Source organism: Nyctereutes procyonoides, unplaced genomic scaffold, assembly GCF_905146905.1.
Source record: "Nyctereutes procyonoides isolate TBG_1078 unplaced genomic scaffold, NYPRO_anot_genome, whole genome shotgun sequence".
In the NCBI taxonomy this organism is placed as follows: Eukaryota; Metazoa; Chordata; class Mammalia; order Carnivora; family Canidae; genus Nyctereutes; species Nyctereutes procyonoides.
In genome coordinates this window covers 7,529,504-7,555,000 of record NW_026575052.1, presented here as the reverse complement: position 1 = coordinate 7,555,000, position 25,497 = coordinate 7,529,504, and the positions used below count along the sequence as shown (strand labels likewise).

Sequence of the window (25,497 nt, the reverse complement as noted above, 5' to 3'; positions counted from 1 at the left end):
ACCACATTATTTATAAATGTCTTTAACTTCTCTTTTCTAGTACCGTCATAGTGGTCCTCCTTATGTCGGGCCCCCACAACAGTATCCAGTTCAACCTCCAGGACCCGGGCCTTTTTATCCTGGACCAGGACCTGGGGACTTCCCCAATGCTTATGGTATGTATGAAATATTGGGCAATATTTGGAAGTTTGTTGTGTTTATTTCTTTTTCTTGTTTGGCCAATCAGTTTAGGCAGTGGTATAAAGGATTTTTAAATGTTGCAAACATTCTAAATGGAAAGCATTTTAGTGACTTACAAGGAAAGAGTATTACAGGAGTATATTTAGTTAATGAATGACTCCTAAAAGAGTTGGTAATTCTGTTGCAAAAAACCCATGTCTCAAGGTTCTGAATCTGCAACCAACTCATCATTACCTGGATTTTTGCTGATGGAATAAATCTAAAACTGTTGGACATCACTGCTTTGAACTGTGTGGATCCACTTAAGCACAGATTTTTTTTTATAAATATAGTACAGTATAAACATTCAGCACTATTTACCAAAATGTTTAATGTTTTCCTACTAGAATGTACTATCCACAAAAACAAGGAATTTCATTGTTTTGTTCACTACTGCCCTGTCACCTGAAACAGTAACTATAGGCTGTTGAGGTGGGATGACTGAATATAACTCAGTATCCCTATGATTCCTTTTCTGTAAAATTGTGACAAATCTGTCATACGATGTTTTTGAGGGGCAGCCCAGGTGGCTCAGTGGCTTAGCGCCGCCTTCGACCCAGGGCCTGATCCTGGAGACCCAGGATCGAGTCCCACATCAGGCTCCCTGCATGGAGCCTGCTTCTCCCTCTGCCTGTGTCTCTGCCTCTCTCTCTGTGTCTCTCATGAATAAATAAATAAAATCTAAAAAAAAAAAAAAAAGGTGTTTTTGAGGATTAGTGAAATAAGAATGCCTTGAAAAATCACAGATGTTTTTAATATAGAGAAGTAAGTGCCATGTTTGTACTTTGTTTATGAACCTGTACTAAGTTAAAGAGTAATAAAAATAACTTATTCAATAAACGTCTCCCACATATTATACTTCATTATTACGTAATCTATTACAGATAAAAAGGTGTCCAGTAACCAGTTTCCTAACTTTGAGATTTAGTGTCTCTGTTAAAAACCTTTACAGCAAAATAATTGATATTAGAAGAGCTCACAAACATTTCCGTTAGGTTTTGAGGTGAAATAGGCCAGGGACAAAGTGTTATCTGGTTTTACCACTTCTAGATTTCTCTCACTTTGGCCACTATTGCTTGTGAAATTGCAGATACAAAATGATGTACTTCATTATGCCATTAAATATCTCAAGTGTGTGTGTGTGTGTGTATGTGCGTGTGTGTGTATGAAACCTGGCTTTACTAAAGTTGTTATTTTACTTGGAAATACTTGATTTTTCAAAACAACATGTTACATATATGTGTTTTAATGTAAAATAATACATGTATATCACCCAGCTTTGATTTAGAATATTATCATTACTGTTGAAGTGTCCCTTGAACTTAGTTTGAACTTGGGAGTTTTCACGCCACCTTAGTGCCTTTGTATTTGTACTTATTCTATAAATTTAAATCCAATTACAATGATTTTCTAATTTTTAAAAAGATTTTATTTATTTGAGAGAGAGAGAGAGCACAGGGGGAGGAGCAGAGGGAGAGGGGCAAGCAGACTCCCCACTGAGCACAGACCCCAGAAAAAGGGCTTGATCTCAGGACCCTGAGATCATGACCTGAGCCAAAATCAAGAGTCAAGACACCTAACCAACTGAACCACCCAGTCACCCCCAATTAAAATTATGTTTAATTGTAAAATTGTCTGTTGATATAATCAAGAATTAATCTAATAGAAAACTGTAAATGAGATTAGCTGTCAGAGTAAACATACTGAAATCCACATTTTCTCTTGAAAATCACATTTTCTCTTTCATTTCCATGTTGTAGTGGGAATGTAGTTGTATCTTCTTAAATATAAAATAATTTTGAAAGTTGCCTTGCTGAATCCTGGTCTATTTACACATTATATAAATGACTTTTTGACTCCGAAAATATTGTCCTTAAAATTCTGTTAGGAATCTGTGCCAGCCCTCTTTATTGTACTTTAATACTACTGCAGTATATATAGAAACGATATAGATGAGTTTAATGGCAGGACAATATTTTGCTGATTTGTATATACAATATTATAACATATTTGGCGTTATTTCTATTACATATACTGTGTTTGTTTTATTTTTACAAAAAGCAGGATATTGAGGGGCACTTGTATCTCAGATATTGTTGATGTTTGTTTCCTTTGCTAGATATTCTTTCTTCTTAGGAAAATTATTACACAGATCCCAAATCCATCAAGTAAGCAGTTTGCCATCTAGATTAAAACAGTTTACCTAGTTTCCTTAAGATGAAAAAAGCAACCTTAATTTTTCATTATGAAAGTAACCAAGTTAGTGAGAAAAATGCAAATAATATAGAATGTAAAAAGTTGAAATAGCCAGTTTTTCTCCCTTTCTCCATTCCTATAGAAAAAATATAACAGATTAACATATTTTTCACTTATATTTAAACAATTTTTAATAAAAATGGGCACATACTATTTGTAATGTTCTAAAACTTTCTTGGTTTTTCCCTCCATCTCACAGTATATTCCTGGACACCTTCCCATTTCATTAGCTATAGAATTCTTTTTTATTTTTTATTTTTTTTATTTATTCATGAGAGACAGAGAGAGAGAGAGAGAGAGAGAGGCAGAGACATAGACAGAGGGAGAAGCAGGCTCCATGCAGGGGTCTCCAGGATCATGCCCTGGGCTGAAGGCGGTGCTAAACCCCTAAGCCACTCCGGCTGCCCAGCTATAGAATTCAATCCACATAGTATTCCATTTTAGTAATGAATCATAATGTATAATCCAGTCCTCTATTGATAGGAGATTCAGACTATTTTCCTTATTTGGGCAGATATTTCAGATTTAAAGTGTATAGTAGTTAATATGCTTTTATCAGACTTAAAAGTTTTGATCCAGTAGTTCCCATCAATGTGAGAATCCTTCAGCTATACTACTTTCGGGCAGCTATTCTGGCCTTATGGTCTAGAAGCCAAGAACACCCCTTTCATATTTTCTCCTTGGAATCTCGTCTTCTCTTACCCCTCCACTTTAGTTCTTCATTTCCTTCTGATCTTGATGTCCCCCCTTTACTCTCCCTCCTCTTCCTTCCTAACCTTGGGTTCAGGTAAAAAAAAAAAAAGTATAAGGAATGAAGTCCTAGTTCTGTATTCTAAAGCACTGCAGTCCTCCACTCTAGGGCAGAGGGGCTTCCTCTAGCTGAACTGATAAGGAACAAATCCTAGTCTTGTTTCTTACTTCCCTAGTGGCTGAGTTGGTAAGTTAGACTGACTGTTTTACAGAATTCTTAGTTCTTTGTCCTTAGCTTACAGTTCACTCTGGGGCACTAGCATTTTGCTCCTCTGTTCAGTTTAAATCTTGAACAGTGATTCTCAAAGAATATTTTTACCTACCCTAAAGTTCAATAACCAAGATCATAAAATTGTATTTGTGCAGTATAATTCTAGTGGTGTTTCTATAGTGTTGAGAAAAAATAATGAATAGTATTTGATCAATGTCATTTTTCAGTTTTTCTCTCATCAGTGTTTCTTAAATATTTTGATGCCTATTATATTAGAAAAATAAGTACCTCATGAAGACTGACATTACTTCCAGGCAAACGCTAGGAGTGGTGGCCCAAGTTGTAAAAAATTGGTGTTTGGTGGGAGCAAAGAGGTGTGGTTAGTAGTGACAGTGATACTGAGAAAGGAAAAGAAAAGCTTGAGAATTTACATTGTTATAAAACATCCCGTTGTCCTTTCCTTCAAACTAGTATACTCTCCCTTTTTCTCACTCTATCTTGTGATTTCTACCTCCCCCTTTCATTTTATTTTCCACCCTTCCTGAATTTTGTGGGGCTTGGGCACCTTATTCACCTCCTAAGAGCTGAAGGATTCATCCATTGTTCCCCATGGTATGTGGAGTTGGGAAGTGTTCAAACATCCAAAGTTGAATTTGATTGTGTTTTCATGGAGTGTTAATACTGTGATTGTTGGGGTGCCTCAGTGGTGCAGTCAGTTAAGCAACAGACTCTTGGTTTTGGCTCAGGTGACTTATCTTGGGGTCCTGGGATTAAGCCCTTTGTTGGGCTCTGTGCTCAGTGCGGGTTCTGCTTGAGATTCTCTCTCCTTCTCTTTCTGCCCCTCCTGCTTGTGCTCTCTCTTTAAAATAAATAAATAAATCTTTAAAAAAAAATACTGTGATTGTTGACATGCTTGTATACTGAGCTTATGATTATTATGGGATATCATGAGATAAATATGAGCTTTTATGTGCTGACCTGCATATTTAACCACCTATATTTGTTTCTATGGAAAAATTCAGTTTTGATAGGTTTTTAGAAGACTTGCAATGTATAAGACCACATGATGGGTATTTTGTAGAATGTAGATGTTAAGATAGTCTCCTTGCCTTTCAGGATCTTACAGTACATTTGTTTGATTATTGTGCTGGGGGCTTTACCATTGAGAAGAAATCTAAATGTTGTCCAGACCACTGGTTCCCAGATCTTTCAATATCCTGGTCAAACAAAATTTAAATAAATAAATAAATAAATAAATAAATAAATAAATAAGTAAGTAAGTAAGTAAGTAAGTAAGTAAGTAAGTAAAATAAAGGAAGAAACATATAGGACTATTATTTTTTAAATTTTGCCACAAAGACTTTCAAAGAAAACTGCTATTTAATATCAATAGCATTTCACAAAGGAAGGTTGTTTCAAGAACAAAGGAACAAGACTGAAATAATTTCAAAATAGTAACAGACCTTTCCAAAATGTCAAATTGGCAAGCCTATAGTTGTGGCTCGGTTTGTGCTATTATAGTAATACTATTATTGTATAAATTTTGCCATATATCATTGACACATTCTGTATAGACTGAGGTTTAGAGAACCACTGATTGATATCAGGGATCGGGGAAGAAAGGATCAGCCTTATTTTTTATAAAGGGCGATATTACAGGTTTTGCAGGCCATATGGTTTCTGTTGCATCTATTCAACTCTGCCATTTTAGTGAAAGAGAATCCATAGGTAATAGATAAAATACTGTATGTGGGTGTATTCTAATAAACTTTGTTTATAAAATTACACTGGATTTATTAGCCTTATGGCTTTAGTTGACATACCCCTGATCTAGATAAACCTGGCTACATTCCATTCATATGAGGTCAGGGTCATTAAGTAATGTGCCTAATTGATAAATAGTATGTAAAAGTTACTCACATTTTTAATTAAAGTTTTTATTTTAGTTTTTAAATATTTTATTTATTTATTTGACAGGGAGAGAGAGAGAATGAGCACAAGCAGGGTCAGCAGGCAGAGGGAAAGAGAGAAGGGCTTGCTCCCAGGGCCCGGCCCGTAGACACTTAACTGACTGAGCCACCCAGGAATCCCAAAATAAATGTTTTTAAATGTCTTTGACTATATAAGAAGTTGGATTAATATTTTATAAAAGATAACCATTATTTGGTAGAAGGCTCACTCTGCTGGGGTCCACAGTTGACTTGATATTTTGCTAATTGTGTTTAACCCCATTATTGAGATATCCTGTGGTGCCAGGTATATTCAGATGGTATTTATTGCATGTGTATTATATGCCAGTCTCTACCCCAGTCGTACTGACTGAAAAATGTTTCCTTAGAACAATCTGATTTTTTCTTAGTGGGATGATTCACCTTTTTTTAAAAAAAAAAAAAGATTTTATTTATTCATGAGAGATGGTGGGGTTTTGGGGGTGGCGGCAGTAGAGACACAGGCAGAGGGAGAAGCAGGCTCTGTGCAGGAAGCCCGAAGTGGGACTTGATCCCAGGTCACCAGGATCAGGCCCTGGGCTGAAGGCGGCGCTAAACCGCTGAGCTGCCCGGGCTGCCCTGATTCACCTTTTGGATCTTATTTCACTTAGTTTAAAGAATATGGCAAGATGAGCAGATTGTATTACTTACCTGGCAGTATTTGAAACCAATTTTAGAGGATTGTTTTCTGAGTTTTGGAACTAGTGATATATAGGATAGTATAGAATTGCTTATTTAAGCTTGAGTTTGAGAATAGTTTATGTACTACTAGAAGCATGGCTAATGTGTTTTTCTCTTTTTATATTGAATTCATTGAAATCCTAGCTGTGCCCCCTGTTTAGATCTCCAAATTTGATTGAGACTTGCAGGGTTCTGGTACTGCAAATCATACTGCTTCCAGGAAATTACCACTTGAAAACTATTGTGAGGATGGTGGGGATGGTTTGATGTTGATGATGACGAGTCATAATATTATGATGAGTCATAATAGAGCCAGTATTATTTGACTGTTTACTAATGTACCAAGGATTTTACTTGTTAACTAACTACTTTCATACCTTTGTTTTTCCTTCTTGTTATCAAAGCTCAACTGTCACTGCTTCTACCAAAGCCAATCTTATACTTGTGCACTGGATCCAATCATGTACACATTTATGGCTATTACTCTAGCTGTTCTTCTCTGTTGCTGGCATTATCATTTTTTTTTCTTTTTTACTAGATTAGCCCCTTTGGCATACAGGTATATGCAGTTTAATTCCCATCTTAAAAAACAAAACAAAACAAAAACCATTTTTCTGCTTCCCTTTATAGCAGAATTTTGAGAAAAGGAGTTATCTATGCTCAACGGTCTTCATTTCCATCTCATTCACGGTTGAGCCCACCTTAATTAGGATGTACTTCCCTGCCCCCACGCACATAACTTTTGTCAGGGTTACCTGTGAATTCTACTTTGCTGAGTCTCTGTTGACCTCTCAGCACCATTTTACATAGTTATGCACACTCCCCATTCCTGAACCATTCTTTTTACTTCAGCCGCTGCTTTGATTTTCTTTTTCATCTCCTTTGCTGGTTTTTTTCTTCATACCTGTAATTTCTGAACAGCATAGAGTGCTCCAAAATTTCATCCTTGGGTTTATTCTCTATTTGTACTGATTTCCTCAGTTACCCAGTTTCATGGTTTAAATTTTGTCCATACTCTTCTAATTCCAAAATGGATACCTATTTTCTGATTCCAGACTTGGGTCCCTTCCTGCCTACTTGCTATCTGCCTTTTTTTTAAATTTTTTTTTAATTTTAATTTATTTATGATAGTCACAGAGAGAGAGAGAGAGAGAGAGAGAGAGAGAGAGAGAGGCAGAGACATAGGCAGAGGGAGAAGCAGGCTCCATGCACCAGGAGCCCGATGTGGGATTCGATCCCGGGTCTCCAGGATCGCGCCCTGGGCCAAAGCCAGGCACCAAACCGCTGCGCCACCCAGGGATCCCTGCTATCTGCCTTTGAAGGTCTAGTAAGAAACTCAAACTTTACATGTCCAAAATTGAACTCTTGATTTTTATCCCTTAAAACTCTACTCTTCCTCCAGTTTTCCTTATCTCAGTAAGTAAATAGGCGCCAAACCGCTGCGCCACCCAGGGATCCCTGCTATCTGCCTTTGAAGGTCTAGTAAGAAACTCAAACTTTACTTGTCCAAAATTGAACTCTTGATTTTTATCCCTTAAAACTCTACTCTTCCTCAGTTTTCCTTATCTCAGTAAGTAAATAGCACAGTAAATAGCACTTCCATTCTTCCACTTGCTGCAACAAAAAAAAACCTTAAGAGTTTTCCTTGACACTTTGTCTCATAGTCACATCCACTCTATCAGCAAATCTGTAGGTTTTACTTAATGTATCCAGTATCTGACCCTTCCTCTCATCACCTCTACTGCAAGTACTCTGGCTTAATAGTAATTATGATAATAGTCAAAGTTTCAAAAGTTAAAGTATTCATTAAGAATACAAGGGCGGGCAGCCCCAGTGGCGCAGCGTTATAGCGCTGCTTGCAGCCCAGGGCATGATCCTGGAGACCCTGGATCGAGTCCCACGTCGGGCTCTCTGCATGGAGCTTGCTTCTCCCTCTGCCTGTGTCTCTGCCTCTCTCTCTCTCTCTCTCTCTCTCTCTCTCTCTCTCTCTCCATCTCTATGAATAAATAAATAAAAAAATCTTAAAAAATAAAAGAATACAAGGGCTGGGTGGAAGAAAATAATTTCAGATAGAAGGACAACATTGTCAAAAGGTGAGAACAATGTCAAAGAGACTAGTGTCCTCAAGGGATAGTAGTAGAGATAGATTGTAGCTAGAGCAAAGGTATGGAGCTAAGGAGTATGGTACATAATGTAGTTAGAACCCTGGAACCTGGACTTTCAGTATCAGATTTTATTTTTTGACTGCTTAATCTCAGCCTTTTTTTCTGCTCCAACAGTATGACATTTGGTAAGCCTAAATGGTAGTTCCCTATGATATGACAGTGGTTCTCTGTAAGTAGGGAGAAGAATCAGATTGCTCCCACTCCACAGGATGATCACATATGTTCTCTTGCCTCTGACCAAACCCACACACAACATTAAGACAGACCCTTGCTTGAGAATCATATTGCAGGAAATGGGAAATGGTCAGGCTCCCCAGAATAGATTTTTTAAGATTAGTGCTGTAGTACAATTCATTTTTTTTGAAAGGTGACTGTTGTGGCAGTCTGCAGGAGTGGTTATTTAGTTGTTTTCATATTGGATGCTAACAAAAAGTTGTTTATGACTGGGAATCATTCCTTGACCACTTCAGTAAATAGAGGGGAGCTAGTAAATAGAGATGATTAAGAGGAATGTTTTTGTTACTTTTTTACCTTTTTTAAATTAACTTATTGTCCAAATCCACAGGGCTAATAGTATTCTTATAGTGGTTGACAAAATAACTGAGTTTTTCTTTTCATTTCTTTCTAATTCTTTAGGAACGCCTTTTTACCCAAGTCAGCCAGTGTATCAGTCAGCACCAATCATAGTGCCTACACAGCAGCAGCCCCCTCCAGCCAAGAGAGAGAAAAAAACAGTAAGAGATACTTATTAATTTTTTTATTTTAAAATAGAATGTCCACCCTCTTGTCGAATAAGTGTACACATAGTTGTAATCATTACCTCTCAGTTCACAAATGACTGCCAATTTTTGTTGTTTATATCCTTATTGCTAGACCCAGACAATTTGTATGGACATAATAAGTAGAAGTTATAAAAAAACAATTTGCTTAATATCATTTTTCAGCATGCACTGAGCTAGATATGCTAGATGACATCATGCCTTCTTTAGAACTAGGAGGTTTACTCTGCTAAGATCTTACTAAGTGGGAGAAATTTGACATCTATTTTTACCTACTGATTATTGTCCTTTAACTTCAGTCCTGATCAGCTCTGCACGCAAATATGAACTTAAAGGGGAAAACTCAGCACAGTGTTAAGGACAATAAGAAAAATCCTCCCTGTGAAATAGATTTATTTTTAGAAATAGAGTTTAGAAAATGTATTCTGTTTTTAAGAAGTTACAGGGGCTTTGCCCAGGCCCAAGAAAATTAGAGTGCAGTAATATAAAATTCACATTGCCAGAAGAATGGCTTGCAATCTCTTATCCATTAGGAGGGATATCATAGCATAAAATGAGATTCACAAGGATGAGATAGGTGGGAGGGATATGATAGCAATCAGTACCCTTGAAAGTGCTCTTATTTAATAAAAATAAAGTTCCAAACATGGGCTCTTTGATTATCGGATACAAATTTATTATGCACACATTGAAATAAACAGGACATTCTTCCTCTGACTGTCTCTCCCTCTGCAGGATGGGGGGACAGAGGCCTGAGGCCAGGAGAGACCCTGCCATCCCCTGCATCTGTCCCTGTCTCCCCAGTCCCATTTTTTATATTAAAAAAAAAAATAAAATGAGCTACTTTGGAAAAAAAATAAAATAAAATAAACAGGACATGCCAGTATCAGGACACTGATGTTGAGAAAGTATGCTTCAGAAATATGGAGATAGCATAATAGATGTTGGATATGCCAAACACCCAGAATGTAGAAACATCATTACAGAAGATGATGAAAATGGAAGACATAATATATTTTACTGAACAAGAAAGTAGAACAAAAGCAATATTTAAAACTGTAGTAGAGACAAGTTTCTGTACCTGAAAAATGGCTGATGTTAGAAATCTTACTTAAGAATTCCCAAAACAGGAAAGGAAATAAAATGAGTGGGTAAAATCAGAAAGATGACAAAACATGAGAGACCCTCGACTCTGGGAAATGAACAAGGGGTGAGGGGTAGTGGAAGAGGGAGTGGGCAGGGGGATGGGGTGACTGGGTGATGGGCGCTGAGGGGGGCACTTGTTGGAATGAGCACTGGGTATTACTACTATATGTTGGCAAATCAAACTCCAGTAAAAGAATATACCCAAAAAAAAAAAAAAAAGCCCAAAACAGCTTCCAGATCCAGGTGTTTTATTAGCAAATGCTTTGACATTTCAAAGAAGCTAGAGCTACCTTGGTTTCCTTCTGTAGGCAGTAATAGTACAAGGGGCCTTTGTCTCAGCACTGTCACAGGATGGAAGGTCAGACCCAGGTGCTCCATCTCCTTTGCAGCACTATTTCCACTGACAGCTGTAAGCATAGGTAGCCTTTAAAAAATTGAAAGAATACTATACATACTCTTCTGCATCTTGAATCTTTTTACCTACCAATACACCTGAATGATCATTCCATATCAGTACATGTAGATCTATTTCATTCTTTCTACTGGCTGATATTTAATTTTAAAGATGCAATATAATTTTTAAATTATTGTGTCCTTGATCAGCCTTGAGCTTGTTTCTATGGCTTTGCTCAAACAGCTACTATTGCAGTCAACATTTTTACATATGTAAGGTATCTGCAACATAAATTCCTATTCCTAATTACAAGGATATGTGCATTCTTCATTTATTAAAAAACCATTTATGACCCATAAAACTTTATTCTACAGAATAATATATATTCTAAAACAATTTTACTTATGAATCTTATGTTAAGCAGTGTAAATAAAATCAACTAATTTGTCAGTGCTTACAAGATAAGCATTAATATTTTGCCTTTTTGACCTAGAAATTCAGCCAACTAGGTCCCATTTGTTATTCTAATTAGTTCATGTCAGAAATAATGTCCTAAATTTCTTTGAATGACCCCATACAGTTCTGTGATAGAAATAAAGTCACGTGTGGTGATTATCACTTTGATATTTGATAGGCTTCCCAGTTTATATTGTTAACACATCATATGTCTATAGATATACATAGATACCCGTCTCTAAATATGCCATCTTATTCTTACCTTGTAGATAAGAATTCGGGATCCTAACCAGGGAGGGAAAGACATAACAGAGGAGATTATGTCTGGAGGTGGCAGCAGAAATCCTACTCCACCCATAGGGAGACCTACTTCCACACCTACTCCTCCTCAGGTAAGACAGAGTGAGTCATGAGGAATATGCTGTATATTTGTTTGCTAACTTCTGCTGGGCTCTTCATTCTATAGCCACTTTTGTACTTCTCATATCCATCAGTTGTCTCATCGCCTTGAATATCTAAATGATATTTAAGCAGACATGTTCTTTCTCATTACAAATTGTTACAACTTCTAGATTTGTATTCATTATATTTCTATGTATTATCTCCACATTCAGAGCATAGCTTCTGCCACTCTTTTCCTAATGAACTATTGCATAACACCAAAAGGAGCTGCAGTTCCTATAGAAACCTCATCAGTAATTGAGTATTTCATGTTTCAATATGGAGTCTTAGGAATTAAATGCTGTACAATATATTTGTGAAAACTTTAAGATTAAAAATTTAAACATTGTTATTTAGCAGTATTGTCTGGGACAAATGCCTATGCCTGTGTAATTCAGAGTGTTTTAGTGTTTTAGTTATACCTCCTACTTTTAAGGCTGCATAAATGATCTTTTTTAATTGGAGGGTGTCTCCTTTCGTTATTTACATGGGTTATTAGGAAATATTGTCAGCTCAGCACCTTTTTGTTCCTGTTGCAGAATGTGGTTATTATTATCTTCTAAAAGTTCACTTTCTTGCTTTTAGAAATTAAGACATTCCAGGAAGAACTGGAGTTTAGTAAACCACAGTAGAGACTGGAAGTCCCCAAATTTGCCAGGATTTTTATTTCATCACTTGGTCACTTTAAATTTTGATAAACCATTCAGAGGAGATGAGTGATTTTCAAAGCTTTAAATAAACTGAGAGCTCAGTTTATAAAACAGATAAAATGAAAATTATTAAGGAATAGGTGGTTGCTTGCTTCCTCACTTGTAGCCCAGTTTATGACAGGTAATAGGAATGATTAAATATCATTTCAGAATGATGAACTAAAAAGTTTTTTAAAATGTTCTTAAAAATTGGGATCACAAATACATGGCTGAGTTTAGAGCCCCTTGAAAAATGTGCGAATTTATTTAATTTCCAACCTGGAAGTGAACATGGAATAGGTAACATTTATACATTTAAGCTATCTACTTTATGTGCACAGTTAGATAAGGGCATACACTACAGAAAAACCTAGAATTGGTTGTTTAGGGCAATAAAGTTTGGTCTGTGTTTTCCCACACACACATATATGTGTGTGAGTGTGTGTGTATTTTTTTTTTACATTTTATTTATTTGACAGAGAGTGTACAAACAGGGGGAATGGGAAGCAGAGGGAGAAGGAGAAGCAGGCTTCCCACGGAGCAGGGAGCCTGATGGGGGGCTCAATCCCAGGACCCTGAGATCATGACCTGACCTGAAGGCAGACATTTAACCACTGAGCCACCATGCATGCGCTCCTGTGTTTTCCCACATTAATTAAAATATTTTTGTTGATTCGTATTTGAATTATCAACTTGAACATGTCTTAGTATATCTTCTTGCATTTTAATTCCCTGTGGTTTGTTTTCTTAATGTTAACCAGCTTGATACCCTACCCTCTTTCGGCTACAGAAATCCTTTTGCTGTTTATTTTTCATCAGAGATCCTGCATTTATAGTAAAGTATAGCATGGAGTATACATAGTGATGTTTGAAGAGGGGATTAATGAGTTTCATTTTGGCAAGCATTCAAGATAAGGAGTTAATTTAGAGGAACTGTAGTAGGTGTATGTGACAAGAAGGGAGAGGAGAAACAGGGTTTGCTGCTACTGTGTTTGCCCTAAAGAGTAGATTGAATTTAGAATTGTCCTGCTTCGTAAGTTTTAAAATTATCTATGGAATAACTTCTAAAGATTTTATATATCGAATAAATAAAACATATTTTTATATGTATGCATGTGCCCATTTAGGTGATCACACAATACAGATGGAGGTGCATGGGTAGACCTCTTTGAGTGCTAGAACACTTGCTGCATGTCTCCATTATGTCACTTAAATTTATGACCTTAGGTCAGAACATTGTCCTTTTAACCCCTACTTTTTTAATAAGTAAAATGAGGGATTATGGTAATCTCAGAGTTCCCTTTTATCTTTTAAATGTTAAAATGGGAAAGAAGGGGGTTGTTTTTGTTATTTTACCTCGGCAACACAGTCTCTCACCTATGTCTCTGTTGTTGATAGCGATAAGGCACAGGAACATTTCTGCATTAAGAAATGTGCTAGATGCCTTAAAAGTTTTTAGGGGACCCTTTAGGGTAAAAATAAATACATGATGCTATATAGGCAAGGCTTCCAAAGGTTGCTTCTTCCATAGTCTACTTCCAAAGGCTGGGGTGGGGAATCAAAATCACTGAATTTTTTTAAATGAACTACTTTATATATATTTCTTCCTCTCCCTACTACCTTCCCCCCTTCCCCCGTTTTACACATTACTCTTATATTGAAGTACTATTACAACATGTGAGAGAGTCCTATGCCACAGGGTGTAGGGATAGAGTAAAGGTTGGAGACTTCAGATTGCTGGCATATCTTAGGAAAGATATATAGCCTCTCCTGTCATTTGGGAAAATTGCCAAAGTCAGCAAGCCATTCAGTCTTTTAAAGAGCTTCTTATTAACTTGATACCTGGAAACCTTAAATTCTGACCATTTGTTAATTAGTTCTATAGTTTTAGCAATAATAGTTAGGTTTTGGAGTGGAACTCCTGGGTGGCTCAGTGGTTGAGCATCTGCCTTTGGCCCAGGGCGTGATCCTAGGTCCAGGGATGAAGTCCTGCATCGGGTTCCCTATGAGGATCCTGCTTCTCCTCTGTGTCTCTGCCTCTCTCTGTGTGTCTCTCATGAATAAATTAAATAAAAACCTTTCTTTGTTTGTTTTTTAAAGTTAGGTTCTGAAGCTTAGACAATGATACAAGTAATCTGTATACAGTAAGTAGGTAAGTTCTTGCAGAAACAATTTCGAGGAGACACCCATATAATATCAACAAACCCAGTGTTAACTTTTATTTTTTAATGTATTTATTTTAGAGAGAGCGAACAAGAACACACAAGAGGGGGGAGAGGGAGAGAGAATCTTAAGCAGAGTCCCTGCTGAGCACAGAGGCCCATACCAAGTTCAATCTCTCTATCCTTAGACCATGACCTGAGTCAAAGTCAAGAGTCAGATGCTTAACCAACTAAACTACCCAGGCGCCCTCAGTCTTAGCTTTTATAATGTCGTTTGTTGGGACTCCTGGGTGGCTCAATGGTTGAGCATCTTGCCTTCGGCTCAGGCCATGATCCCTATCCCCTCCTTATCGAGTCTTGCATGTGGCCATCAAGCTCCCCATAGGGAGCCTGCTTCTCCCTCTGCTTATATGTCTCTGTCTGTCTCTCTCTGTCTCTTGTGAATAAATAAATGAAACCTAAAAGAAATAAATTTAAAATATCATTTGTTGACTCAGTCATAGCACTAATGAGTTAATATCCTTCTCTACCTTGAAACATATGGTATGTTTTTGCTTTACTGCTATCTGCAATAAAGAATAGTGTCATTAAATTAAATCACATCATTTTTCATCTTTAATAAAACAATTTCTCATTAGTAATTTCTTCTGACTTGGGATCCCTGGGTGGCGCAGCAGTTTGGCGCCTGCCTTTGGCCCAGGGTGCGATCCTGGAGACCTGGGATCGAATCCCACATCGGGCTCCCGGTGCATGGAGCCTGCTTCTCCCTCTGCCTGTGTCTCTGCCTCTCTCTCTCTGTGACTATCATAAATAAATAAAAATTAAAAAAAAAATTAAAAAAAATAATTTCTTCTGACTTAAAAACAATACTTTTTGAGGTGCCTGGCTGGCTCAGTCCATAGGACACGTGATCTTGGGTTTGTAAATTTGAGACCCATGTTGGACATAGAGTTTAAAAAAAAAGAAAGGAAAGAAAAAGATATACCTTTCAATAGTATGAAGAGTGTTGTAAACTTTAAACAAGTATCCAGGTGGAGCTTGATTTTCTTAAAAGTTTTAAATAAGATGTCAAAATGAATAAAGACCCTTACTAGCTAGTGTTAAGCTATTTTTTTGTTGAAAAGAAATTTGAACATGGACAGTCAGGGAGTCCTACTTAGAGTTATAAAGCAGGGTTGTTGATTTAATCAAGCCTGTCTCCAACAGGGTTTGATAAACACCTGAATTTTTAATAAAACTAAGATTCTCCAGCTTTAGTGCCTATGGGAATTTCCTAAAGTCAGAAAACAAAATTTGACACAAGGTGACTTTTGAGATACTATATCTTTTTGGAAGCTGGTGGAGCAAATATGTTTTAAATTGTTTTTGACATCCCAATGAAGATCCACTTATGAGACACATTAATGTTCAATTTTACGTTTTTGTTCAGTGATTCTTCACTGAACTTGAAGGATGTTTTTTCATAGTTCTTCACTAAATTTTGTGAAAGTTTTTGCTGTTATAGTGGTGTGATTTAATCTGAATCCTAATTATAATGAAAATGTGACTTGAGTTTGTATATGTGTAGTACAATTCCTATCCCTTACTACCTACTCCCAGTCGGACACTGAACAGTGGTATTGCAGCTTGCAGTCATCCAATAACTACAGTGTCTGTAGTTGTAGATGTCACAGGAAGTGCTATAAGAAATTAACAAGAAACCGGGCAGCCCTGGTAGCCCAGCGGTTTAGCGCCACCTTGGTTTAGCCCCGCCTTCGACTTGGGGTGTGATCTTGGAGACCCTGGATCAAGTCCCATGTCAGGCTCCCTGCATGGAGCCTGCTTCTCCCTCTGCCTGTGTCTCTGCATCTCTCTCTCTCTCTCTCTCTCTCTCCCTCTCTCTCTCTCTTCTGTCTTTCATGAATGGATGAATAAAATCTTTTTTTAAAAAAATTTAAAGAAATTACAAGAAACCTTCAAGCTTTATCTTCTGTTATGGAAAATACATTTTCAGAGTTAAAATACTTCAGTTTTGTATGTATATAAATTATAAATCTTCATTGGAAAAGAATAGTAAAGGAAGAGATTGTAGCCTTAAATCTTACTATTGAGAGTTGTTAACTTTTTGGTGAATATCCTTTCAGACTTTTGTAGTGCATATATGCACATTAATATCTATAACTTAATATGTCTGGATTCATTCTTTCCATTTTATAAATACCATTTTTTCAGTGGTCATTAGGGGTGTTCATGTTTGACTATAGGTTACTATTACAATTTTTAATGGCTACATGGTATTTCTTTGAATATACCCTTGTATATTTAATGAATGGGTATTTTCTTTTCCTGTTTGTCACTAATACTAACAATACTGTAACGAACAACTTTGTGGACTTATTTTTGGGTTATGATGTTATCTATCCTCCAGAAATTTACCAATTAATCTCTGACCAGCAGTTTTAAGGAAGAACCCTTTTCCTTATTTGATATATTAAATATAATCCCATTTCATTTTTATTTATTGATTTATAGAGCTGAGAATTTTGATGTTTGCTGGTTATTTGTATGTTTATGAATTATTATGTATTTTGAACACATTTGTTTTGGGGCGATGATTTTTTTTCTGATTTTTAAGTGTTCATCAGAAATTTTTTTTGACTTACGTAATATTTTTTTCCTAGTGTAATGATTGTGTTTTATTTTTTTTTAAGATTTTATTTATTTATTCATGAGAGACACAGAGAGAAAGAGAGAGGCAGAGACACAAGCTGAGGGAGAAGCAGGCTCCATGCAGGAAGCCTGACGTGGGACTTGATCCTGGGACTCTGGGATCACACCCTGAGCCAAAGGCAGACGCTCAACCACTAAGCCACCCAGGCATCCTGATGATTGTGTTTTAACCTTTTTTTTTTTTTTTTAACCAAATGGCTTGTCCTTTCTTTCAGTATTGTTCATTGAATACTTTACCATTGCTTCCTTGCTTAGAGAGATTATTTTATATAATATAAAATATACATAATAAATATACATTTATTTATATATCATTATATAATATTTTATGTGTATATAATAAAATTATATATTATATAGTTTATAATAAATATATATTAAATAAATTACATATTATATATAAATATACACACACATCCATACATACACACACACCTGAGTTTGTCTCCGGAATTCTATATTCCACTTATTTTTTTTTTAAGATTTTATTTATTTATTTATTTGAGAGAGAGCAAGGATGCACAAGCTGGAGGTGGAACAGAGTGGGAAGTAAATGGAGGGGAAAGAATCTCAGACTCTGCATTAAGTTTGAAGCCCCACGCAGGGCTTAATTCTCACAATCCTGAGATCAAAACCTGAGCCAAAATCGAGAATCAAATGCTTAACTGAGTGAGCCACCCAGGATCAGTGTTTCTGTTTTCTTTAGCTAAATACCCAAATGTTGAATTGCTGGATCATATCTTAGTTCTATTTTTAATTTTTTAAAATGGTTTTATTTATTTATTTGACAGGGAGAGAGCTCAAGCATGAGCAGGGGGAGTGGCAGGGATAGGGAGAAGCAGGCTCCTTATGAAACAGGGAGCCTGATGTGGGGCTTGATCCCAGAACCTTGGGATCATGACTTCAGCCAAAGGGAAAGGCTTAACCTGAATGAGCCACCCAGGTGTCCCTATTTTTAATTTTTTGGGGAATCTTCAAACTGTTTCCCATTGTGACTATACCAATTTATATTCCTACCAGCAGTACACAAGGGTTCCTTTTTGTCCACATCTTCACCAACAGTTGTTATTTCTTGTCTTTTTGATAATAGCCATTGTGACTTCTGTGAGGGGATATCTCTTTCTGGCTTTGATTTGTATTCCTCTTATGATTAGTTATATTGAACGCCTTTCTGTGTACTTGTTGACTACATGTATGTCCTTTTCGGAAAATATCTGTTCAGATCTTCTACCCATTTTTAAAATTGAATTGTTTTTTGGCTGTTGAATTTTATTTTTACATATTTATATTCTGTATCCTTTATACAATACCATAGTGAATCATTTTAAAACCTAAATTGGATCACATCCCTTTCCTACTAAAAACTATCCAATGTCTCTCTGCTGGCTACTAAAATATATAAAAGTCCTTACTTCTAGAATTTTGGAGGTCTTTATGAGGTCATACATTATCTGGCTTCTCTGACTATGTCTCCAGTTCCTTCTACTATCTTTGTCTTCCTCCTCCATGATGTCCTCCATGATAGTGCATTGCTATTGACTTCGCTGCCCGTAGTCTTTCTACCTTTGCACTTTTTCTCTTGCTATTCCTTGTATGTGAAATGGTCTCCTACGTCCCAAGTATGTGCTTTTCCCCCTTCCAGGTGTCTTCTAATATGTCTTCAGGAAAACCGTTCCTGATCACATTACAGTAGTACCTTCACACCCCTTTCACTCTCTGGTCTTTATTTTCTTTAATTTTATTCATAGCTTTAAGTTTTGTTTGACATATTTTATGCTTATTTTCTGGCTTATTGTTTGTTTCTACCACTAAAATGTTAGCTCCCTAAACATAAAGAGCACCATGTTTTATTCAGCCGTATGTACTCCTAGTACCTAATTTAACGCATAGTCCTTGGTAAGATAGTTTAATTGTGTGAAGCTCTTTTCCATCAAGAGATAAGATTCTTGTTTCAGAGCCACCAGGAACATAGGATAATGGGGTGAAAACATATGTCCAAACCTGAGATGGGTTCCACCATTGGAAATAGTAATTTCATATCACTTAAGATAGCTTGAAAAGAATTGGTAGTTTCGTGGGAATAGTGTACAAAGAATGAAAGAACTGATCATGTGGTTGATGCCTTTTCTAATCCATATATCTTGTGATCTTTTAGATTCTAGCATTAGAATTTAGTCCATTAAAGTTACAGGGATGCCTGGGTGGCTCAGCAGTTGAGCTTCTGCCTTTGGCTCAATGTGTGATCCCGCAGCCCCGGGATCAAGTCCCACATCAGGCTCCTTGCATGGAGCCTGCTTCTCCCTCTGCCTATGTGTCTGCCTCTCTTTCTCAGTGTCTTTCATAAATAAATAAAATCTTAAAAAAAAATAAAGTTACTGTTAAAATACTGCTATGATCATTATTTATTGTGCATTATTATCCTTGTATTAAAATAGGAGGTATTCATTATGTGCCTCCATAGGTTGCTTATGTAAGGAGTACTGTTTTGAGCTTCAGGTTACATGCCCAACTTTCTACTTGAACTCTATGCTCAGGTATCTCACAAGCACATCACAATCAAAACTGCAGTTCATGGTCTTCCTCTCACCTGCTTCTTGACTGCCAAAACCCAATGTCTCCTCCAGTGTTGCCTATCTCGGTGATTGGCATACATCTCACAAACCAGAAATGTATTTCTTCTTATTATCCCTTCTCTCTTTAGTGATACTTACCGACCATAACTAATCAATTACCAAATCTTGTCAGTTTAACTACTGTGTTTAAGTAAATTTATTCATATATACCCTTTATATGATGCATCATAATTTCTCTTGGACTACTGCAGTAATCTTATTACTGTGTCCTTATAATATTCTTCCGTCCCTCCAGTTCCTTTTCCATACAATAGTCAGAAGCATCTTTTAAAATCGTAAATCTTATATCACATTTCTGCTTAAAGCCTGTTCCTGGGCCGTTGTTGAGGCAATGAGGACCAGCACTTAGTGTGGCCTGTACTTTTCACCAAGTTCTCCAGCTCTTCCTATGTTCCTCCCTCACTCTCCTCCAAGCTGGTTGATTATTTATATTTAATACGCTTCCTTTCAGAAGCTTCATATGTGCTATTCCTTCTGCCTCACCTGCCTTCTCCTATTTCCTCCCATATATCTACCACATGCCTGTATTCACATTGGTTCTTTGAAATTCAGCCAAAATTTTGCTTTATCAAAAGATCCTGACATACATACAAATTCAGAACCTCAGGGGCATCTGGGTGGCTCAGTTGGTTAAGCGTCTACTTTCGGCTCAGGTCATGATCCCAGAGTCCTGGGATCAAAGCCCTGCATCAGACTCCCAGGGAGCCTGCCTCTCCCTCTCCCTCTGCCTGCAGTTCCTCCTGCTTATGCTCACTGTCTCTGTCAAATAAATAAAATATTTTTTAAAAAAGAGAAAGCAAGCCTCAGAATATATGTTATCTCTGCTCTTACTACTCTCGTAGCATTATGGCCTTGGTAATTTGATTAATTTGGGGGGGGGTTTGATGTAAAAATAAATTTTTATTGAGGTATAATTGATAGAGCATATTATACTAGTTTCAGGTGTGAAATGTAATGTTTGAACACTTGTATGTATTGCAAAATGATCATTGCTGTAGGTCTGCTTAACATCTATCACCATATGTAGTTACATGATTTTTTTCTTGTGTTGAGACCCTTTAAGATTTACTCTTACCGACTTTCACATATACAATACAGTATTATTAGCTGTAGTCACTATGCTGTACATTACATCTGCATGACTTATTTATTTTGTTAACTGGAAGTTTGTACTTTTGATTCTCTGTACCCATTTTGCCTACCACCTACCCCTTGCCTCTGGCAACCACCAGTGTGTTCTCTGTATATGTGAACTTGGTTTTGGTTTTTTTTAGATTCCACAAATAAGTGAGATCATATGGTATTTATATTTCTATGTCTGATTCATTTCACTTAGCATAATACCCTTTCAGTGCATCCATGTTATCACAAATGGCAAGGTTTCATTCTTTTTTATGGGTGAATAATATTCCATAATTGTGTGTATGTACTTTATTCTTTTATGTTTCTCTTGATAAATTTAAGTGCTATGAAGCAAAGATTTTTTGTCTATTTTAATCAGCCATGGGTTGTTAACGTTTTGTACTTGGCAGACACCAGGAGGAAACACACACACACAGTTCCCTCTCACTTATGACTGAAGGAAGTTTTGGTCCTTTTTTCTGGCATCATTATTGTTTTACTTCTCTCTCTCTCTCCTTTTTAAAGATTTTATTTATTCCTGAGAGACACAGAGAGAGAGGCAGAGACATAGGCAGAGATAGAAGCAGACTCCCTGCGGATATGCGGGTCTTGGTCCGAGAACCCCAGGACCACAACCTTGGCCAACGGCAGATGCTCAACCACTGAGATACCCAGGCACCCCTATTATTTTACTTCTTAATCTTAATAATGTTTCTTAGAGCGGGGTAGAGGTGGTCTATACTTGTTTATTCCCAGGATTTATATATGTTCAAAAACATGAGGTATTTATTATAACAATTATTTTAAAGTCATGGGATCCAAAACATTCAAATATAGCCTCTTGTGATAACAATGAATTATATCAGCATCCCATTATATTTGCATAACTATTTAGAGTCTTTGATTTCTCCAGGTGAATTATAATAGAGGTTAGCAAACGTTTTCTGTAGGGGAGCAGATAACTAAATTTTTTTTTTTAACTAAATATTTTCAACTTTGCAGCCATAATCTGTTTTTCCAACACTCAGCTCTGCCATTGTAGAATGGAAGTGGCTATACAAAATATGTAAATAAATCACCATGGCTGTTCCAGTAAAACTTTCTGGATACTTAAATTTAAGTTCCGTATAATTTTTAGGTGTCAAGAACTTTTATTCTGATTTTTTTTTTCTGCAACTATTTAAAATGTAAAAAAAATCTTAGGGGCAGTACAAAAACAGGTATGTGGTCCCTGGGCCATGATTTGCTGACATTCTGTCTCCATCTATTCTCTTCCTTGATCATACTGTCATATACAAGATTAAAATAGGTAGTTAAGGGAGATGACCTCTTTCTGCATAGAAATAGTGTGGACTATGTAATGTGATAGGAAATTTTAATTGTACAAAGGATTATTTAAAGACCATTCTAGATTTTGTTGCCTGTTCTATCTTTTGGTAAATACTATTTAAAAATTTTAATTTCTCCAGTTTTTTTGCCCAAATCTACCATTATCCCTTGAGCCTATCAAATTTAATACATAAATCTTCAACAGAGTGTTTTTTCAACAGAATAGATTTTAAAAGGAACTTACAAAAGAAATTAATTTCTTTAATACTGTCAGATATCTAGGGGATCCCTGGGTGGCTCAGCGGTTTGGTGCCTGCCTTTGGCCCAGGGTGCGATCCTGGAGTCCCGGGATCAAGTTCCACGTCGGGCTCCCTGCAATGGAGCCTGCTTCTCCCTCTGCCTCTGCCTCTGCCTCTCTCTGTGTCTTTCATGAATAAATAAATAAAATCTAAAAAAAAAATTATCCTTCATTAAAATTAATCTAAAACAAGGTGAGAGAGTACTGAATTATATTAATGTGAATATGTTTTCATTTTCTTGATGCTTTCAGAGACTTAAAGAATGTTAAACGTGGATGGGACGTTAGGATCTTTAGGAGGGTCTTTATTTAGTTCCTTTTCATTTTATAGGTGAGGAAAGTGAGCAGTCCTTTCCTAGCAGGTTGTGGTTGTGTACCTGTGTTCTGGATGCTTTGATTTGGAACTGGGATTTAAATAGCATGTTATCTCAGTCCTTTCCCATAAATGTTTATACACAGATATACACAAAATCTTCCTAGTTCTTTGTTTTTTGTTTGTTTGTTTTTTAAATAATTATTTATTCAGAAAGAGAGGGGGGCAGAGACATAGGCAGAGGGAGAAGCAGGCTCCATGCAAGAAGCCCGACGTGGGACTCGATCCCCGGTCTCCAGGATCACACCCTGGGCTGCAGGCGGCGCTAAACCGCTGTGCCACCAGGGCTGCCCTCTTTGTTAATTTAAAAATGTTTATGCAGTTGTCTCTTAAATATGATTCCAGATATTTTAATCTGACCTTGAAAAACTCTGACCTGGGATCCCTGGGTGGCGCAGCGGTTTGGCGCCTGCCTTTGGCCCAGGGCGCGATCCTGGAGACCCGGGATCGAATCCCACATCGGGCTCCCGGTGCATGGAGCCTGCTTCTCCCTCTGCCTATGTCTCTGCCTCTCTCTCTTCTCTGTGACTATCATAAATAAATAAAAATTAAAAAATTAAAAAAAAAATAAAAACTCTGACCAATACAGACGTATAGATATCAGTAACCTTTCACTATCTTAAACATCTCATTTTATGTATGGCTGTCATTCTGGTGACCTGCTTTTAACAACTACTCATTTTTTGGTTACTAATTTTCCAGGCAACTGGAGTAGTTTATATTTTCTTCCTTTTAGTTAAATAATATAATTTACATGTCTTTATTTCCTGTTTAATAAATGCTATATAACTTTTAGAGCCTTTCCTAATTTCTAGAACTATTTCCAGCCATAGAACTAAACAAATCTGTATTTTCACTTATACCTATGAAGAGGTCCTAATTTCTGAATTTTAATAACACAACTTTTTTCCCACTGGAACTAAACATTCAGAGCAATCATGGCAGTACTATTCATTTATTTGGCTATGATTCAAAGTGAAAACAGTAACTGTTCTTTTTTTTTTTTATAATTTCAGTATTCTTCATTTGGAAATAATTTGGAATATGAGCACTGTCATAGTCTAATGAATTATGTGCATTTTCCCTATTCCTGTCTGTTACTCTATATACTCCAGATATAATCAAATGTAAATTACATGTTGTAAATTTTGAAAATCAGTTATTTAAATGATATATGATAAATGGTATGTGTCTGAACTGATTTATATTCCTATTCTCGGTAAGACTTACTGATTTGAAAATATTTTTTTATTAATGCTCACTTTTTTAAGTGGCCCTACTCACCCCAGATTCATTCTCACCTTAAGTCTACTTCATGTCTAAAGCACCACATACACACACACACACACACACACACACTCAGAAAATCAGAGTTGTGCAGGGACTCTGTTCGGATAGCACTGATAGAATTCAATGTAGGGGAAATTATAGCTAACAAAAAATGACCTGAGATCTCTGAGGAGAGACATTGCTTTATTTTGTGGCTTTTTTGTAACCCTCAAATCCAGAGCACCATAGCTGCATGGAAAATGATGAGGAAGGAGTGTTCTTGTCCTTCCTTGTGCAATTCTTGTTGCTTACTAAGATGAACAATAGCTGCAGTTTTTTCAACCAACTCTACTAGGATTTCATGGCCATTTTTGATTCCCATAAAGTGGCTAAGTGAAAATGAAGAGTTTCCTCTTAGCTCTGAAAAACAGATATTTTACTCAGATTTCTGACGCTGAAAAGATACCGTCCTTGTCCCAGACTCTGAAGACATTTTAAGGTGAAAATGCCATTAGATACTTCACAAGTTCCATTTCACCTGTGTAATTATATGGACAGTTTACAAGAATCATCTTTCAGTATTGTTTTCTTGAATCAGTGACTGGTTTTAAAACCCATCGTGTTTAGTTTGTCTAGCTTTCATCCAGTGAACTACTTTGCTAGGTAGTTTATAAGTGAAGTTGACCAGATCCCTTTGGTCTTTGACTGGGAGGAGGTTAAATTCTCTCTTAGATGTGATGTATCTCTCATTAGGTGGAAAGTGTGTTTGTCCTTAGAAGGAACCCCAGAGAATTCATTTATATTAATGATTTCTGTGCTATTTGTTCTTGTTGTGATTAATAGTAATCCTCTCTTTTCCTTCCCCTCTCCTGCTGCCTCTTTCCTTTTCCTCCCGTCCTTTCTGAATTATTAAATTGGCCTATATATTTTTTCCTTGCTTCCCCCCCCCTTTTTTTTTATTTTATGATCTCTACTCTGTTCCCCACTTGCTTGGGTTCCATGTTGCTAGTTTTTATGTTCGCACGCTCATTATCACCCTTTTTTGTACTTCAAATCCCAGCAGCTGCCCAGCCAGGTCCCTGAGCACAGCCCTGTGGCTTATGGGACTGTGGAGAGCACTCATCTTGCTGCCAGCACCCCTGTCACTGCAGCTAGCGATCAGAAGCAAGGTTTGTATATAACTGTTTTCTTTCCTATTTTTTTTTAAGTTAAATATATTGCACTCAGTATTTAAGGGCAGGAGTGAAACATTTGAGGATTATTTAGATACCCACTTATAAACAAAGTATCAAGATGGAAAATAAAGTGTTATACTTTTAGGAAAGTAAAATAGGGTTGATTAGTAAAATTTTTCCCTATATTTAATTAATACCTCACTATTGATATGTATTTATAGGTAAAACCTAATTCGCTTGAAACTGGTTTTG

The 25,497-nt window shown here is 36.7% G+C and overlaps 1 protein-coding gene across 11 annotated transcripts in view; it reads left to right on the top strand.

Moving 5' to 3' along the window:
- EIF4G3 (eukaryotic translation initiation factor 4 gamma 3) overlaps positions 1–25,497 on the top strand; it is a 335,147-nt gene that overhangs the window by 194,481 nt on the left and 115,169 nt on the right. For 7 of the 11 annotated variants that reach the window (XM_055331203.1, XM_055331202.1, XM_055331199.1 and 4 more), the window contains 4 exons: positions 41–155; positions 8,907–9,004; positions 11,315–11,437; positions 25,131–25,239. In XM_055331203.1, coding sequence (XP_055187178.1) covers positions 41–155; positions 8,907–9,004; positions 11,315–11,437; positions 25,131–25,239 — 445 coding nt within the window. The remainder of the gene's footprint in view (positions 1–40; positions 156–8,906; positions 9,005–11,314; positions 11,438–25,130; positions 25,240–25,497) is intronic. The other 4 variants (XM_055331204.1, XM_055331201.1, XM_055331198.1 and 1 more) reach the window with 1 other exon arrangement.